This window comes from Maylandia zebra, linkage group LG7 (genome assembly GCF_041146795.1).
Source record: "Maylandia zebra isolate NMK-2024a linkage group LG7, Mzebra_GT3a, whole genome shotgun sequence".
Taxonomy (NCBI): domain Eukaryota; kingdom Metazoa; phylum Chordata; class Actinopteri; order Cichliformes; family Cichlidae; genus Maylandia; species Maylandia zebra.
In genome coordinates, this window is record NC_135173.1 from 59,210,992 (window position 1) to 59,230,945 (window position 19,954).

Consider the following 19,954-nt stretch of genomic DNA (forward strand, 5'->3'; position numbering starts at 1 on the left):
CATCAAACCCAATTCAAAGCCTTAACCAAAGTCTTAACCATCTAAGACCATGGCTCACCCATTGCATGAAGCTCTCTGTGAACTGTTATGGAGCTAGTCCGAAGGCTACATGAAGTCTGGAGCTCTGTAGTGAGTGACTCTGCAGAAAGTTGGTGACTTCTGTGCACCATGCACCTCAGCATCTGCTGTGATTGTACTTGCTGTGAATGTTGACTAGTATGTCATGGCTTAGTTGCTGCCATTCTAAACCTCTTCTACTTTGTTATAATATCAGACAGTTTACTGTGGAATATTTATGGTTGCTATCATGGTACCATGCTGGAATTCACTCAGATCCTGGGAGCGACCCATTCTTTCACAAATGTTTATAGAAGCAGTCTGCATGCGTAGGTGCTTGAATTTATGCATCTGTTGAAGTGTTTGGAACACCAGAAATTCAAGATTTGGATAGGTGAGTGAAGACTTTTGGCAATATAGTGTATTTACATTTGAACTATGAAGAGAGAAAGAATATAAAAAGCAAAGATAACACACGCAAAAATTTTCACACTGAAACATAAAGTGGCTGTATGGGAACTGGGAACTGCCCTCCAAGGATCCAAAAGACAACCAAAAAGACAAATTTTCAACAATAACACTGAAACTAATGAAAAGAATTACAAAGAGGTGGCACAGAGAAGCATAAAGGAACTATAGATAGAAGGAAAAAGAGCGGTTGCAAAGAAAAACGAAACCAGCACAAAGACTCATGACATCTTTGATATCTTGTAAGGTCGAGGGCCCCGCTGTGCGTCTGTCCTGGGGCCCCTGTCCTGTCAGTACGCTATGCTATAGCTCTTTGTTCCCTGCTCCTGTTTACAGAGCGAAACACCTCAGCCGTTACATAATTCTTGGACTTCCGAAGCGTCCATTCAGTTATTTTCCTCTCCTCACTGCGTACAAGAGGCTCGCGACCGCTGGCTGCTCCGCGCGAGCGAGCGAGCGAGACGAAATATGCATTGACGTCAAAAGCTAGCCGGACACGCGCGCGCGCACGACAAGTTCCGTTCTGCAACTTCGATGAGCGGGCGCGCGGTCGTGGAGCTCGAGGACACGGAGAGAGTGCGAAGTGAGGCGGGCGGTCATGAGAAAAGTATGGACCGGGAACATGGGAGTGTTGTGAAAGACAGCAAGAAGCTGCCGACTCACACAGCAGAATTCAGCGGGGACACCGAGCGTGGAGCCGCGGAGTGACCGAAAGAGCCGCTCGCTACTCGGGATATTTACACGACAATGGTAAGTTAGCACCGCCGCCACCGCTGTATCTTCACAGCAGTAACGGCACTTTACTGCCGTAGCTCTGTCGGTGTCCGTGAGGTTGTTGGTAATGGTTGTTTTGGAGGATGACTACATGCGCGTGCGTGTGTGTGCCAACTCGGGACTGCAGTTGAGGCCAAGAAGAGAACAGCTGGCCTTAACACAAGTGTGGCAGCCCCGAGTCAGGATTACGGGGTGCAGTGGATGTGATACAACTGTACAACCGAGGACATTAGCACATATCTAAGACAGGGAGGCCTGATTCTGCCCGGAGAAGCTGTTCAGAGGGGCTTTAAATAGGCTGCCGATAATAGTGATGCTGCGTTATATACTGGTGATAAATAAATCATAGTGTAAAAGGTTGTAGATGAAAAAAACAGTTGTCCGTTTTGATAAAATCATATGTCTGCCTCAGAATAGCTCAAAAGGGTCCTCTGAGCCTTTGTTTGAAATGATTGTTGTAGTTGTCAGTGTAATCAAGTGAACGCTAACTCAAAAGAGATGCAAAACAGTTAGAGAGAAGGCACAAAAACAAGCAGAGATGATGCCAAATACACTCAAAACTCCCGTCAAAGAAGTGGAAAATGACTGCAAAGAGATGTTAAACAACTGCAGAGATACAACATGACAAAAAGTAGAGAAAAACAACTGTGGAAAGAGATGCACGGTGACTGCAGATACTCAAAACAACAGAAAAGTCACAGAGAAAAGCCCACTTAGAGATACAAAGAGATGCAAAAGTTTCTTCTGCTTATGGGAAGAAAAAAGTTGTGAAAACAACTACGGCGTGAGAAAAATAAAAGCTAAAAGTTTGGTGGAAAAAAACAATATTAGCTACATTTTTAACACTAAAAACTAAACCGAAAGCAAGCAGAGTCTGGGAAATAACTGAAACGAAATCAAAATGAAAACAGAAATGTAAAAAACTGACTTGCAGGTAGGCACAAAAGAACAATCACACCGTGAAGCAAAGGGACTCTACAGAAATTATGGAATAACTACAGATACAGAGTACCTACAGAGATGCAAAACAACCCCTAAGAAACAGTATTTACAAATTTTTTTAAGGTTTTATTCACTAAAGGGGCTATTAGCTGCCAATGGATACTTCAGAGGTGTAGAACAACGTTGTTTTTTTTTTTTTTTAATTTACTGGGCTTAAAGTTTTCCCACACAACAAAGATTTAATTTCTAGTAACTTTGAACAACATCTACTTTATTTTTCTGTTTTTCACCTTTATAGATGAACTCCCATCTGTGTGTTTACCTGTTTTCCTCCAACTGAATAACCTAATAAAAATCAAAAGAAAGCAGCAGTGAAGCTGGGGATGATATAATGATGATATCATCAGGTCTATTGCCACCTTGTGACCCTCTTAACCGAACTAATGACACACAAACACACTCGCGTACGCGCACAGATGTACATTATGGTTTCTTGTTACAGTATTGATTAAGCGTGCCATTTGTGCTTGATGGTGTTATTTGAGATGGAGCCAAATGCAGCCCCTCAGACAATAACACAATATTTTACACTCTGTTGCTCTTATTGCTAGACTGTAATTCTGCTACACTCTAATCTAGTCCTCGCTACTTAATTTAACCGTGTCCTGTTTTCTGTGCCTTTCGTTAAGCGATGTTTAATATCAGCCTCTTTCTGGTCCCGTGCCTGATGGGATGAGGCATTAGCGGCAGCAGCTGACCTCATCGAAAGCCCTTTTCCCTTCGGGCCAAAGGCCAAAATAATCAGCACAGTCAATTTAGTTTCATTGTGTTGTCATTTCTTTGTCCAACCAGGCGACTCTTCAGCAGTGAGGAACTTCGCTGCCTTGCACCTTCCCTCCCTTTTTTCAGTCCTTGACACCTTCACGCAACCAATTTCCACCTGCTCCCTTGTGAAGCCCCTCTCAGTTTTAAATATGGACTCCTCTGGAGGTATAAATGCTTCCCAGGATGAACATCCGGACCTGCAGAGCAGCCCTGGTCGCTCTGATCTCAGCGGACTGTACCATCTGGGTCGGACGTTGGGCAGGGGTCACTTTGCTGTTGTTAAACTGGGCCGTAATGTCAACTCGGGGCAACTGGTGGCTGTCAAGATGATAGACAAGACAAAACTAGATGTAATGGCAACGAGCCACCTCTTACAGGAAGTGAGGTATGAATGATAAAAAATAAAGATTGAACAGATACTGATCTCAGACTAAGAAGCTTGCTGTTCAAGATGAATGGTTGAAACCATCTTTGTTTAAATGTGTCCCTCCATTATCAGATGCATGAGGCGGGTGCAGCATCCCAACGTGGTTCGCCTTTACGAGGTCATCGACACACCCACCACTCTCTACCTGGTGATGGAACTGGCTGAGGGCGGTGACCTCTACGACTACATCCTCCGCCACGAGGGAGGCGTGGCCGAGGTTACCGCCAAGCGTCACTTCGCCCAGATTGTGCGTGCTGTGTCCTACTGCCACCAGCTGCATGTAGTGCACCGGGACCTGAAGCCTGAGAACGTGGTTTTCTTCCCTCAGCAAGGCGCCGTCAAGCTCACTGACTTTGGGTTCAGCAACTTATTCCAGCCCGGGATGATGCTGGCCACCAGCTGTGGGTCGCTGGCATATTCTGCTCCTGAGATTCTGCTGGGAGAAGAGTACGATGCTCCGGCTGTGGGTGAGACAGAGAAAATGTATTTTCTTTTTTGTATCTATGTGTTGTTATTTTGTTTTGTTTTTTAAGCGCTGAGCTTGAGATCAGAGATTTTAAAGCTGCCAGGCAAACCTGGACAAAGGGAGGCAAACATAAAATGCAAATTAGTCTTATATAACATCATCATATTTAGAAATATCCGCTTTGTTGGCTTTGTTTTTATACTCTGTTATTATGGTAATATTATGAGGGGGGAAAAACAATATTTGACAAACTGTTGAACAGTGGTAGAATGTAAGAGTATTTTTCGTAGGTTTATGATATATCCCACAGAAATACTCACAATACTCACACAATACTTCCTTGTGTTCCTAAATAAATTCCAAGTAAATAATTATATTGTAGTCATTAATTCTATATCTACATTTAACGAGGCAGTAATCAGCTGCCTCGACAGTGAGTTCCTCATCCTTTGGATGGACTAGCTTGCCTTCTTGGCCTGCTCTGCAAGCCTCCAGCTTACCTCAGATCTCCAGAACAGAAAAAAGGACTATGCACTCCAAGAGAGTGAAGCTGGAGTCCATCTGGCTGCTGAACGAAAGCCTCGAGACAGCTGAACAACCACCATAATAGCAACATGCATGTCTCTACAGACACACTAGCCAGGAAAGACTGTAGGTAGTTGTTGTCTCAGTTATATAAAGTGTCAATAATAAACAAAATATATCTGGGTGGCCCTCTCAAGTACAGTGGGAAAAACTCGCAGTCCAGTAAAACCAGTGACAGGGGCTCATAAGTAGACAGGTGAGCACAAACTGCACTGGAGTGTTTGTATTATCAAACTTGAACATTTTTAAAGTGTAAATAGCAGACATTGGTCAGTTCTACCTCCTCAAATATGTGATAATGAACTTTGTTTTGTGTATTGGAATGCTTAAGTTGTTATGCATTCTAACACATACACGACGGAGAAATTAAAGCAGTCAGTGTGCTCTATTTTTTCTCGTAAAATCGATTAATAGAGAAACAAATTTACAGATTTTTCAAAAAATGAAATGATTAAAGGCCTCTGTACTTTTGAGCGATGCCCAGAGGTTGCATGCAGCATCAAAGTCTTTCTTTTCTTTGATTAGCATGTGTAATTTTGCCATCGAGGCTTCAATATCTGTTTCATGTCATTTAATTATTTTCCACTCTGAGCAGAGCAAACTTGCCTGAGGGTAAATTCAGTAGCTTTCTACCAGACGCCTTATCATTGTCGGCACCCACATCAGATTTTACCCATTCGTCATGGGAGCAAAGTTGTTAAAATATACATTTTCGTCTGAGGATTTTAACATTTCTTTTTCTTAACCTTAGATTAAGTAGTTTAGAAAAACTTACTTTTTTAAAGTCTGGTTGACGGCTGTTGAAGATCTTTTGTTCACACAGTAGAGTCAGCAGATTAGGTAAGATAAGATGAAGCTGTTTTGTCATGTGCTGTTGCCAATGGGTGGAAAAATTACTGATTGTGTTTGATGCAGCTGCAACAAACTGCTAACACAGTCAAAATTCACCAACAAGCCTGTATTGTCTGTTTCCGTGAGCCCAACTGTTTGTGTGGGTGAACAGTAGGTGCCCATATTTGTCTCTTTGACCCTGTGTAGGTATCCCTGTGCATTTCCTTGTGTCTCAGTGTGTCTCTTCCATATTTGTGTGCTAGTATGCAATTGTCTGTGTGTGTGTGTGTTTGTATATCCGTTGAGGATTAGTGTGTGTATCTGGGTCAGTCTAAGCAAGCCAGCCAGTCATGAGCCAACTGGGCACGTTCTGCAGAGGAACCAACCACTGCAGCTCACCAGCATGCCCCCACTCTGCATAACAAGCATTTGTGTGTGTGTGTGTGTATGTGTGTGAGAGGGAGATGAGGACAGAGACAGATAGCAGATAGAGAAACTACTGTGCATCACTGTTTATCCTTACTAGAAAGGCTGCTCTGTACTGTTGGGATTTGTGGGAGTTTAGAGGTGAAGCCGGCAGATAGATTGTGGGATTTGAGTTTATAGAAACAGAAGGAGAATTGAGGGATTTGGTCTTGCGCATCCCGGGGGGGCAGGCAAACTCAGCATGTGGGCTTCGGGGATGTCGGTGGTCTTATCTGCTAAGCTGGAATAGGCTGGATTTCGGCAAGGTCTGGTTGCCGTTCTGTCAACTACAAATGCATCTGTCTTGAATGTAAAATAGTTTGTGCTCTTGCAGAAGGGCTTTTACTGACATTTGCACATGTAAATGGATCAAAACAAGAAAAACTGTAATTTAAGAAACCAGTGCTTTGAATTTGCTATATTGTTTATGGGTGTCGTAAAGATGAGAATTGTGATCTGAAGAATCTTTTCACACGCACACATAACTTCAGCATGACTTACAAGTTGCATTAGTTCCTTTTTAATGTCACTTCCTGTTTCTAAAAGCGTCCACTCGAAGGGCGTCCATTGAAATCCATTTATTATTATTACATCCTTTAAGCCTGTTTTCTGCTTCACTTGACTCGAAGCGCATTTTTCTGTTCTATTTTTGCTCGTCTTAGTGTGACTCAAACTGTAGATTTCATGTTTATGTCGTCACTTTGACAGAAATGTACACTTCCATCACTCCGTACACACATGCATCTATATATTCATGAATGTTTGTCGTAATCCTGAGCTGCACAGAAGAAGAGATGTCCCTCAGTGATCTCAGCTTAGTAAGATGACTCATAAACCTATCTTTGCACGCGCACACACAGACTGCAGTCTGTGTCCGTTTGATATTTCAGTCTGATATAATCAGGCTGCTGTGGGGATTTTGTTTTATACTTTAAAGCCTGAAAGTATACTAGATGTACATCTGATAACTTTATACAGGATGTCACCAAACCAGTAAATCGACAAAGCAGCTTCTGTGGCTTTTCAAGGGGCTTACATGTACTATAATATTGGACTGACATGCAGGGGAGAGGGGATCTATTTTAACTGTTCAGCCTTCTTACCCACAGTTCTAGTTATGTGGTACAAAAAGCAATATAAAGCAGCAGCTAATAATCTGAAACTTCTCTTCAGGGGGGCAATAATTTGAAAGACACCATGCAGCATGCTCGGCAATGCTTGCTACCTAGATAGCATAACATTCTGTAAAGTCGGAGGATGAAGGATGAGAGCTCTTTCTGCTTCTGAGCTCAGAGCTCCTCCTTACACAGCGACAGGGAATCAAGTGAGGCCGAGATCATGCATGATGATAAAAAGTGTACAGAAAGTTTTGAAGAACTCCGAATGGAGATCGTACCAACGCTGCAACACTAATAAGCTTGCTGTATGCTGACTGTGTTTAAAAAAACAGCAGCAACAATAAGAGGTGTTGTATCTGACAGAAGAAGATAACAGGCAGCCTGCTAAGGACTGGCTCTGTACTAGCCCTTTGTCAGATGTTAATGTTTGTTAATGAAAGCATATGAGTACATTATTTATTGTTTTGGTTTAATTGGTTTTATTGTTTCTTTATGTATGATGACATTAAAACCTTCTAGCAGCAGAGTGAAGCATTATAAACCAATAAAAATGTTGTCGTGTTCAAAAGTCATATTATTATTATTATTAATAATAATAATAATAATAATAATAATAATAATAATAATCATAATAAAACCCTAATATACTGTAAAACTTTCAAAATCTGCAGTCCAGCAATAGTTAACATGCAGCTTGATTGAAGACGTGGTGCTGGTGTTTGATGACGGTCATATGATTTAGAGTAGAGGCAGGAATGTCTGCAGGACTTCTTGCCTTTGAAAAAGATAAACACTGCAGTTACATAATATCTGCCCTTTACCGTGTGCGTGCATGTGTGTACACTTTCTGCACTCTAAGTGTAATTGTTAGGCTTCACAGACCAAGGTCATCGTGTTAACGATATATGTGGGTCTTTTCCTTATTTTTCCCAGTCACTGGCTAATGAGAATTAGTTTGTCATAAATTAAAGAGGACAAAAATAGTAGCTTATCAGTGTGGGAAAGAGCTCTTCCTGAACAAATGTAAATATGACAGCAAGAGGTGAGTTATGACAAAGAGTAGGGCTGTGCAATATAGTTGAGGGAAATGTCAGATAAGAAAAAAGGAAGAGCTAAAGTGGTCGGGTATGTTCTGTACAGGAGGAACTTCTGCTTTTGGCTGATTATTCTGAGAGTCAGCTACAAATGTTTGTGTTTCTGACAGCTGGTTGCCATGGAAAGGTTCAGCAAAATGCACTAACGTTATAAAGATGGCATAATCAGAAAAAAACCCCAAATGTGATAGAGGAAAAGCTGCTTTTTTACAGACTGAAGCATTAAATGTATGGGCTTTTTTGTGTCAGTTAGATTCTCTAAATACCTACATGCTAGATACAGTGCTTAGTAAGTCAGAAACAGTAATGAAATCTGGGGGTTACAGGTGGCTTTGAACTCTTTGATGTGCTCTCCAGTGTCGACAAATGTGTTCAGTCTTTGTATCTGGCTGCCACATCATACACACCACTCATTTGTCTGCTTTAGGGTGGAGGGTCATGGCTGCTCATTACCCAGTGGGGAGTAGCACATGTAAAGCCCCCTCTGAACATCCTATTTTAGACCAAGGAAGAGCTTCTTTACCGAGAGGTTTTCCGCACAAAACCTCTTTGTTGGTGTTTTCATATCAACCTCAAGGCTGCTTGACTGTTTGTAGCAACAAGTACTTTTCCAAAGCTTGAAAACCACAGCACCAGCAACGTTGACACATACTAGGAAGTATAATGGTGCAGTGAACAGATTATCTCTTAGCAACTAAATCCAAAAACAGATGCATCCTTCTTGGGGGGAATATTGTGCAACAGTGTGCATCAGTCGATGTTTCTGGGCACAGCATGTGATTTGTAATGGCTCTCTGTTAGGACCTAAGAAATGCTTCTCAACTTTTTTTTTCTTGTTCTTTTAAACAGTCTTTGCTGTCACCTGCCCGAAAGTAGCCTAAAGGGTTATTCTGCGTCAGGTCAGCAAACGCTTCCCACCTGACCGTCTCAATCCAGGAAAATGATGCACTTTTTTTTAATAGGAATTCAACATTAAACATGCATTTTGGCATATTTTTTAAAATTCCAGTATTTCAGAATTTCATGTTGGATAAGAGAGCAACATGAAAGCAACTTGGCTTTCTGTGATACCAGGGCGGGGGGAAATTTTCTGTTAATTTAATGAACTGATGGCATATCCATAAATGAAATTGATTGCTAAAGTATTTTAAATGGCATCATCCTATTCTGAATAAATAAATACATTCTTAATGTGTTAAACTTCAGTAGTCAGTGTAAGGCTTCAGTCAACCACCTGTCGGCAACCAGTATATTATCTGAGGTGGAGATATCTAGTAGTTACTGGTTGATTACATGGCCAGTGGCTTCTGGAGATTTCTGGAAATTGCTAGCTGAATTGGTCACAAAAAAAGTGTACGGTGCTGCACCGAAAACCTCCTTGCAATTGCTTAGGTTGCCTGCAGGTTGCCATGGTCACCAGTACTTTGTATTACTCATCAAATGGCAGTGAAATTGTGACCAAATGTGTTGGTTGCAGCAGTAAGATACAACTTTTATTTTGAAGGTGTTTACAGTGTCACTATAGTTTGGTGAGAAAATAGCGAGCATTTGCAGACGAATCGGTACATGTCATGCAAACTGAAGGCAACAGCAGCAATCTGTTAGCAACTAAAGCAGTCATTAGCAGGGTTTTGGTGCAGCAGCCACTCACCAGTCAGTTGAGACTGTTCTTATATAGACATTTTTCCCAGAGATTTCCAAGGAGGTCACCAACTGGTCTCTATTTTAAGATATCAATGGCACAGCAAAATAAGTTCCTGACTTTGTCATAAGAGTGCCTACAGAGCAAAACCTTGTTTGAATACTTTTCTGTTGTGTTTAAGGGGGGAACTGTACTTCCTGACTAGTTCAGCTACTTTTGTGTGGACTCTCCAGTCTGCTCACTGTAAGCTTCACATTTGTTTTAAGGGGATGAACACATGATTCAGTAGCAATATTAGTAAAATTACATTTACCAGAACAACCTGAAAAGTATCTGTATGAATGCCAGTTTTGGTCCAGAATAGTTCGCTAAATGTAATTTGCCTGAATTTTTGATACGCACTGCAAAAAAATTTAATAAAAACTATCACATTATTTCATTAATGTTCCAATTTAGCGTTTTGGCCGGTGTTGTTATTTACTATTGTTTTAAGTTTATTACTGCATTTCTTTTGAAGTAACACCGTTTCATGTCAAGGTAACCACACCAGATGACTTCACAGTTATTAAAATAATATGAGTATGTATTTTCATGTATTGACAACTTCCTTCCTTATCAAGATTTTTATGAAAGACTTAGAAGATAATCATATCAAAATAATAACATTTCCCAAGATCATGAGAAATTCCTGTAATACATCGGTTACTGATGATCTAACAGCATTTTTCATGCTGGCCAAATGTGGGCAAAAAAAGGGCTGCATTTATATTTAGTCTGAACTTGAGGACCCGTTGGAAACGAGTCAGCTGTGCTGACCCTTTCTGACGTATTTGGCCTTGAAAAGTGTACTTAAAAGGAGATGGCCCCAGTAGAGAACCACAGATCAGTCATTAACTCTTTGAAGCTGCAGTGAATTCTGTGCACGAGGTTTTGTATCGCAACAGTTTTCATAGTTTAACTTATTTTCTAACGTGATTCAGCCTATATCTGCATCTGGTTTGTGTTTACTTTGTATGGATGTATGTGTGTGTGTCTGCTGTTGATCTTTGTCCTGTCAGCAGGCCACTAATGCATGGTAAGAATGTGTGATATTCCCCAGTGAGCAGAGAAAAGTACACTCCCAGCACTCAGTGGTTTCTCCTCCCTGTTGCATAATACGTCCCTGGACCAATATTAGCGTGTGCATGAGCGTGCGTGCGATAGTCGTGTGGTGAGAACTGAGGGCTCTTGTTTGGACTGTCATGAGAACAATGTGGAACAATGGCTGGATGTCTGATCACATACGGGGCTGTTACATGTGAGAATCACTGGATGGAGGAGGATTTGAATGTACCACAATGTTTTATTATACTCCTAAAAATATTTTTGAAATCCTTTTATGTCTGACTTGCTCAGGATTTAATAAGGAGGGTTTTGTTTTGTGTTATTATAACGGTGTGTGTAGCTGCAGGCACACTGCATCTCTGCAGTTTCAGGATTACCTGTGCCCTAAAACATGTCCACTATTATGTGTTATTTTAAACTAATGTGAACTAAATTAGTTGCAAAACTGATTGCACTGCAAGTGTGCTGTGTCCACAAGGGCTTCAATTCTGAGAAACGGATGTCGATATTTAGAAAACAAAGAGCATCTCAGGGTTATGGTTAGCAGTCTAGCAGTCTCAGGTAATACATGTGTCATTTTTATTATTAACTCTAAACCTCCCCCACATTTTCCGTATAAATGTTATTTATTGTGGTTACTGCTCGTCTTTCTTGTAGCACCAGTGTGGGACAGCTCTCCAGTTTCATTGAACTATTGCATAAAGTTTGACAATTATGTGGTTTGATGACCACATCCTATGGGGTAGCTGCATAGGCAGAGACCACATTTACTTACTTCTGGTGCAAACATTTCGTTCTATAAGCAGGCCTGAAATATGACAGATACTAGGTTACTCCTAGTAGGATTTCAAAGGGTAAAGAGTTCGAACATGTGCATCCGGTGCTTTAAATGGAACAAATCGAATCGGCAGATTGCTGATTCAGTTTGTTCCATTGAATCTTTTTTTTATTTTATTTTTTACTGGAAACATTTGTGTGTAGCGTGTTAGCATGTGTCTGTTAGCACTGAATGCAATAACCTTTAAAATCAGAATCAGAATACTTTACTAATCCCTAAGGAAATTGTGTGGGTTACAGTTGCTCTAAGACAGTAACAGACTAACCTAATTAAATAATATGATATATTACAAAGAAAGATCACTAATATATACAAATCACTTAAATATCAAGACTATTATAGAGGTGAAATATATATGATTGACATTTAACTCTAACCTGTAAAACATTTGTTATTTTACTGTAGAGCATGTGCAAAGGGTGGAGCTATTACGGTGTGTACAGTGTATTACATGGAGGAGTTGTACAGGGTCGTTCAGTGGTGCTTTTTGGTTATCTCAGTCTCTCCAATCTGTTCAATGTGTCTCAGATCTAAAAACCAGTCTGCCTACGGCCCAACTCCATTCTCTCCCACTCTTTCCCTTTTATTGTAAACTAGTAAAAGTTTTGAAAAAGCCCTCCAAAATAAAAATAAAAAATAGCTGGGGTATATGTGTAAATTAATTAATTTCAAAAGACGAAGCGATTGTCATACATAACATAACTAAACTCTAAAAAGCACTTGTTGTACTACTACTGTTTTATTTGTACTCATTTCTTTGTTTCATTAAGAAAAAGGGAAATCGAGGCAGCAATTTATTGACATATGCAAACATAAATGGAAATACAGTGTAAGGCGGGTCTTTGTTTTTTGTTTTTGTTTTCCTGGTTCTTAAGGTCATAATTTTCAGATACTGTTTCTGTGTTGCTGATAGATTTAAGGGACTCCCACTTCTTCTTTTTGTCCAATTTCCTCAAATTTATTTTGCTGAAATATGGTAAGTTTTCAGCTAATCCCTCTTTGGTAATCATCCTGTAGGTACAAAACTGCTATTTTATGCATGTCTCTTGGCATTTTTCAACTAAATTCAAATAGAGAAATCTGATCAAACTGTCTGCTTTTGCAACAAAGTATCTTTCTGGATGACTTTTTGGTCTCGTTCAGTAATATCAAGTCTCTTTTGATACAGCGTGATGTTCATTTTTTAAACGTCAGTTCCCTTCAGATTTAAACTGGTTGTGTCACTGACAAATGTTACTAAATGAGCACGCTGTGTCCCCTTAGTTCATTATCTCATAACACAACCTCATTAACCAGTGATGATTGTCTTTCTCACAGTCAGGAGTACAGCTTAATATTTTATTACTGGTGTGGACAGTTAGTTTGAACCGAGATTATTGTTCATGTTGTGATATCACTGATGTCACAGGTTGAGCCTTAAGCTGAATTAAAGGACAAGTAATATGAGCTGGTTAATGAAGGATTGATAGTTAAGAAGCTGAGGCACTAAAATCTTTAGGATTTCGCCCCTTGGAACGGTCAATGTTTTTGAATGTAGGTATTTGAATTCTGACGAGCGTTACGGCTTTTACCAGACCTCGCCTGCTTTAACCATGCATTAACAGCCCCTCAGAGGTATCGCAGTACAGGCATGACAAGTGTTTGTATCATAGTTTCAGTCTCGGTTTCACAGCTGTAATTCTTCTACAGGAAAGAACACAAAAGATGTGTAAATACGCTTAAAAAAATTAGTTTTAATAGCTTTATATGTGGAGCGCAGTGTTCCCTGAAGAATCCACAGTGGAGGGGAAAACTGAAAGATTAGCAGCAAAAGCTGTAAAATCAAGGTCAGACCACTTTAATTACCCTTTAGGTCGCACACGAAGGAAACGGGATATCAGCAGAGACAGGTTTTACAGATGAAGATTTACGATCTGTGATATTTACAGTGTTACATTGGGGCTGGCACACAATGCAAACAGTGGTCAGTGTTCTTTTTTCCAGTGTTTGGGAAGCAACACGAGAAGAGGCATAAAAGATAGAAGGGAGTTCATTCTCAGAATAGCACAACACCACAACAAGCCATCTGTTTGTTATGGCCTTCAGCCCTCAGATCGCTTTCCTCAGCTTGCGTGAGTTTCCTTGACCCGGCTGCTGTGTTCTTGCCTCACTGAGGCCGTTTTGAGTGTGAATCGACTTCCTCTTGCTACATCAGGACGGGAGAGGGAGGGTAGGCAAGTGGAAAAGGGGAAGGAAAGGGAGGAGACGGGAAAAGGGCACGCTGTCAGCAGTGCTGTCGGTCAGGAAGCCCGGGCATGTGTGAATGTGGTTTTACAGTCGGGGTCAGGAGCGCTTAGCCGAGTTGTCTACAGCTTAGCGCTTAAAGTTTTGACTCTTAAAAACCGGACATCCAGCTGTTACTCACAAGCTTTCCTCTTAGATTGTTTCACGTCATTGAGGAATGCAGTAGTTTAATCTGAGCTGCTCTGTTGTGTGTACCCTGACCCTAGACCTCACTGTTGCTCTAAGGCAGAAAGGAGACCACTTGAGATCAATGAGTAGAGCTACATTCAAAAAGGCAATTTTTTAAATACCCTATCTGACCCGTGGAGCTCGGAGTATTCTAACTATGATGAGAGAGCAGAGGGATGGGAGGCTATTTTCAGTCTGGAAATTATTTGCTATTTAAGGCAAATTTTTGTGATTTTTTTTTTTGTGTGTGTGTGTGTGTGTGTTCCAGATATCTGGTCTCTGGGGGTGATCCTCTACATGCTGGTGTGTGGAGTCCCTCCCTTCCAGGAAACCAACGACAGCGAGACTCTGGTCATGATTTTGGACTGTCGTTACTCCATTCCTGAACATGTGTCTGACGAGTGCAGAGAGTGAGTAAAATCTTAGCTTACAATCAAGGTCCTCTCAGGCCAGATCTTCAGAGGAAGAAAAAGGTTTTATTATTCTGAATGCTTTATTTTTGATTTCTCTGCCAGAGGGTTCTGCTGTTCAGTAGATGAGTTAAAAATCTGCTGACCGTAAAATCATCTCATTAGCGTGCGTTTCACTGAATAATTTCAGTGTCCTAGTTTCCTCAAAGGCTCCATTACCCTGCTGCACATATAGTTCTCCCTAACAGTGTGAGAATCATCCCAAACATTGCAACACAGAAACTTCTGGGTCTTTAGTTTTGCTAATCCGGAAACAAAATAAAGCTCACAGGTGCACATCTGTCTTCACAATCTTACCTTCACTCCTAACAGTCTGATCCAAAACACACACACTGGGTTAACATCGGGACAGCGTTAACACCTCCAAACCCAGTTACAACCTCTGCAGGATGTCCTGTGAACATAAACCAGGAAGTTCTCAAATCCTAATAAGTCAATTCAAATACACAACATTAATTTTCAAAAATCAGATATGTATTTTCTTGCCTGTTGTCCACATTGATGTAATTTTGTTGTGGGGGTTTTTTTTTATAAGGAAAGGAGAGAATTGGGAGCTAGATGTACCGCCCCCACTCACAAGGAGATTACCTCTGATTGGGTCACTTCCAAACCTTTCTACATAACTTCATTAGTTTGATCGCCGATCTTGGATCTGGTCTCTGGAGGATATTTTCATCTTGTTTTAATTTGTTGATAAAAGTGTCAGTACACGTCATCTTTTTTTTTTTTTTTTTGTCCTTGTGCATTCATTTTTACCCCTTAGCTGAGCAGGCGGCGTGAACACGATAACTCGAGGCAACGCAGGATTATGATATTGACTACTACTAAATATCCTAAACAAGTTCAAATTTCAATGATCTCGATCAAAGGGTCAGAGGTCAAATTTTCTGAAAAACTTGAGAATCCCATAACTCAAGCAGGAAGTCACATAGGATATTGACATTTATACCACAGGTGCATCTACTAAGAGTCTGAGGGTCCGCATTGGCAACCGCAAATATTTTTATTAGTTATCGTCTTGTTTTTTTGTGAGGGAAAAGGTCATTGAAAAAAAATGTGATGTAAATTTGGTCTGAGCGACATGTCACATTGAGCTCCTTTGTGTACCAAAGTGTTGTGGAGTCAAATGTAAGGCCATCTGTGCATCAGCTAAAGCTTGCAGAAAATTGGGTCATTCAGTGAGGCAGTGATTACAAGTACAGCAGCAAATCTACAATGACTGAAAAAGAAAAGAATCAAGCTGTCAAAGTCCAGACCTCCATCTGACTGTAATGCTGTGCAAGCACCAATCTTTTTTGTTCTCTGTGTTATGAAAGAGGGAAGTTCAGATTACTGGCCAGTAAACCAACAATAAATCTGACTTTCAGCAGCACGCCACTTTTTAGGCTCATTTCACGGTTCTTGTCATCATCGAGCCGTTTCCGTACGACACGGGCACCATTAGAAATACATCGTTTACACACCGTTTTTTATTTACATCACAAGTGGGGAGTCAAAGGCCTTAGCCTTGAATACCAAAGAGTGTGTGTGTAAAAAAAACAGAAGCTTTATTTCCATCTTCCTCCCCAAAGGTTTTTTCCAGCTTGTCTTCGGTCTTCTGAGGTTAAAAAGGCAGCAGCCATAAATACTCTCTGCCCTGTGGTTTTTGTCAGATTATCTGCAGCAGCAAACACATCCTCGAACATCTGACCCGGCACTTGTCATATGACTCTGCCCTCGGTCACACAATGGTGTGTTTCAATTGAGAAGAGGAGCTGAATAGAACAGAAGATCCTTCTGGACATACGGGTTTTAATAAGTGTGCCGATGGCCTAGATCAGATCAGAATCAGGTCGTTTTCTGTGTCAAATCAGTCGCTCCAAAAGCTTATCGCTTAAAGTATAACAGACGTTTACATCACCTCCATCAAACAATAAAATTCTCTGTCTTTCCTGTCAGTCTGATCTCCAGGATGCTGCAGAAAGATCCATCTCGCCGCTCCTCACTTGATGAGATTGAGGCTCACCACTGGCTCCAGGGGTTGGATAACGCCCTCCTCAGTCCAGAGGCCCCACCGCACTGGCTCTCAGGGGCCCTTTCTCCCAGCTCTCCCCACTCAGGAGTGCCTGAGTGCGGGGATCTACTCGCTGCAAGGCCATCGTCTGACAAGCCCTTCCCTGCTCCGTGGCAGCCCAGCCTCAGCTTCACCCTGCGTCCACCTCCAGCTGAAGAGCCTCCCATCACCAAGAACCTTCCTGCACTTCAGCAGATCTGTGAGGAGGAGGAGGAGGAAGAAGAAGAAGAGGAGGAGGAGGAGGAGGAGGAAGAGAACGAAAGTATGATAAAAGAAGGGGAAGGCTCTGCCTCTTTACTAGAGGGAGAGCCAGAAAGAGAAACTAAAAAGACACAGGATGGAGCAGACAATCAAGACAGCAGTGAAGAGGAAGAGTTAAGAAGCTCATTGGAGGTGATGAAGGAGGGGGACAAAGCAGAGGTGGAGACAGAAATCAAAACTGAAGACAGTGGGTGTGTGATTTCAGATCAGCCAGTCAGTCATGGAGACAGGCTGGTCAGTCAGATTCCTGAAGTCTCGCCATTCTCCCAGCTGGCTTTGGGTGTGCCGTGCTGTCAGGGCCAGCATGACATCACAGCCCGAGAGGAAGGAAAGGACGAGGAGGTGGAACCCAACAACAACACCAACAAACCCCATCCTCCTCTCCCTAAACCTGACCCCCATCACTCCCCGGTGTCCTCCGCCAGGCGGAACAAGATGGAGCTGCAACGAGGAGGACGAGAAGGCGACAGGGGAGGAGAAAGCGGTAGAGATGACCTCTTAACAGACAGGTGTCAGCCCCACAGCGCAGCGACGACCCGGGAGGAGTCTGCCCCGAGGGTGGAGCAGGGAAAACGGCACAGCGTGAAGCTTCGTGAGCGTCTCTTTCAGTTTCCTCTGTGTGAGAAAGCTCTGGCCTTCAACATACCGACACACAACAAGCCCAAGATCCTGCCGCTGGCTCAGTACAACTGCTGCCACGTGCTCTAAGTGAAACCGGCCCCGGCGATATTTGTTGTGCTGCTTCCACATTAGGGAGACAAGGGCTGTTTAGCGGTCCGCGGGTCACCGGCTACCGAGAACAAATCGCGTGAAGCGGCAGACCGCTGAGCTCGCTGCTGAGGCTTTCTGCCGCTGAGTGTACATGAAGGACCGTGTACAGCTTCATACGTGCAAACACTCCGCTCTAGCACTTTGCTCGTCTGGTAAACACCCAGAGAGCTGGTGCTGAGTACAGTAGTCAAACTTAGTAGAACCTCGTCCCTTTGCTGCTGTGTACAGGAGCCACCACAGAACTAAACGAGACTGTTTCCAATGTGTAGCTTAGAAACTTTACTGGACCTAACTGTATATGAACTTGGGAGACTGAAGAAAGAAGGTGATGGAGAGAGAAGAGAGAGAGATCTGATAACCACAAGCAGTTTTTATTGAATAAGCTAAAGTCCATTTTATTTGTTTGATGGTGCCTAACAGCATAAAATGGATTCATACTTCACATCACAGCGGTGTCATTTTAGTCTCGACTGCAAAAGCTCTGAAAGTCATTAATTGATTATCTTCTACAGATTCCTTATTTTATTACATATGTATAAGATGGACCTTTAAACTAGAGCTGCAAGTGTTTTTTTTATTATTGATCAGTCAGCCAAATATTATGATGGATTTGTTTATTTTGTCAGGAAACTGTGAGAAAGGGTGTTTGACCAGTGGACCAAAACCTGAATTCTCTTTAAATTGAGACTAAAAAAGAGGTTTTTAAAAAATAGACACATTTGACATCATGAGAACATCGACTGTTGGATTTTTTTTTTTTTGGAGAAAAACAGATAATTATTAAAATAGCTGCAGATTTTTTTTGGGATGCACAGATGTATTATGTGACCGTCTACGCGCTTTATTTGGAATCTGATTCTGCTGCAGAGTAGCACTACTTTCCTTTTGCACATCCTGCCTGTGTTTGAAAGCTCTTATTATAAGCTGTTGTAAAGAAAGACGGAGACTGTTATGATATGATAGGACAGAGATGATATGATTTCCTGTCCTCTTAATCCTTGTTTCATACATATATAAATATATATTAATAGAATGGCTTGTCCTAACTTACCATATAAAGTGTTTCTAGACTCACTGGTCACTGATTGGGATGCAGATCTTCCATTTTTCTTTTTAATTCTGCTAAACATGGTAACTTTTTTTATTATTATCATTATTATTATTATTATTTTGGATGAGCAGATATAATGTTCCTTGATTAATTTTTTTTATAATGCGACAAAGATATGAATTCTCTAAAGAGATATGTGACTTTGCGCATGTTAATACTGTCATTTATCACAATATACCTCCACGTGTCTTGGACCTGACAGGACAGTCGTTGTTTCTATGTTCTCGTGTGACTGTAATTACCTTGAGGTAACCCACTGAATAATGAATTGCACACAGTATGATTACTGTAGCTGGCAGCTTTTAACAAGCGGTGTCCGGGGACTGGATGGCTAGATTTGTTGATCATTCGGCCCCAACCACAATGGCTTGTTATTGTGTAGCCGAGGAGACTCCATGTGGGATTATTTTGACATATAATGGCTCTGTGTGTTCTGTATTTTTTCCTTTTCGACGCAGATACAAAGGTGTAATGTTTTGTAGGGTGACAGAAGGTCAAAGCTGTACAATAAGCTACATCTTGCTCCTATAGTTCAGTAACCAGAGCTTGCTGTTGTCAGTCACTGCAGCTTCATGAGCTCAACAAATTGGATTTCTCATCAGGACCCGCCATCGTCGGTTCCCCACCTACATAAAGAGCGGCCGTCACGTGAAATCTGATTATCGCTCATGTTTCATCAGCCGTGGAAGCATAAAATCTGTGCAGTAGAGGGATAAAATTATTTGCTTCTGTGTGATTGCAGCCTGTCTTTCCTCAGTGCGTCTCTGTCTACTGACCTGCATTATAACTAGGACCACATCTCTATGGAGCCATGAACTTATTTTTCTGTATTTATTTATTAAAATGGAATAAGTCAGCAGGATGGATGGTGTGCAGTCTGTTTATTTCACAGAAACTCGGATTGAAAACAAAATGCTCTTCTTGAAAAGCTCATTTCCACCTTTATGTTTTTATTCTCTACTTGATTCACAGTTCATAAAATCCTTACTACCGATCCACTGAAACAAGCTGTTTTAGCTTCTCACCCTTTAATGCAACTTTCTTCTGATTGGCTGCTCCTTTAAAACGAAAGATGCAAATAGCAGGTAGGTGGGGCTTCTGTGACCAGAGTTTTTGGATCACAGGGAGTACTAGTAAATACACTGACTTCCTTATAATTTTTTTAAATTATTATTATTAACTGACAAGTGGCAGAGGAAAC

The 19,954-nt window shown here is 41.4% G+C and overlaps 1 protein-coding gene across 1 annotated transcript; it reads left to right on the forward strand.

The window, feature by feature from the left end:
- The first annotated feature begins 931 nt into the window (after positions 1-931).
- Positions 932-19,615, forward strand: snrkb (SNF related kinase b). The gene is made up of 5 exons (XM_004564632.6): positions 932-1,275; positions 3,094-3,451; positions 3,566-3,960; positions 14,356-14,497; positions 16,496-19,615. The coding sequence occupies exons 2-5, from the start codon at positions 3,216-3,218 to the stop codon at positions 17,577-17,579; spliced, it is 1,857 nt and encodes a 618-aa protein (XP_004564689.2). The 5' UTR covers positions 932-1,275; positions 3,094-3,215; the 3' UTR covers positions 17,580-19,615.
- Positions 19,616-19,954: the final 339 nt, after the last annotated feature.

Bases quoted from the DNA above. Each gene is read 5' to 3' on its own strand.
- snrkb (XM_004564632.6), top strand. From the start codon at position 3,216: ATGGACTCCTCTGGAGGTATAAATGCTTCCCAGGATGAACATCCGGAC. The intron at 3,961-14,355 runs GTGAGACAGAGA...TGTGTGTTCCAG, and splicing joins GTACGATGCTCCGGCTGTGG to ATATCTGGTCTCTGGGGGTG. The intron at 14,498-16,495 runs GTGAGTAAAATC...CTTTCCTGTCAG, and splicing joins GTGTCTGACGAGTGCAGAGA to TCTGATCTCCAGGATGCTGC.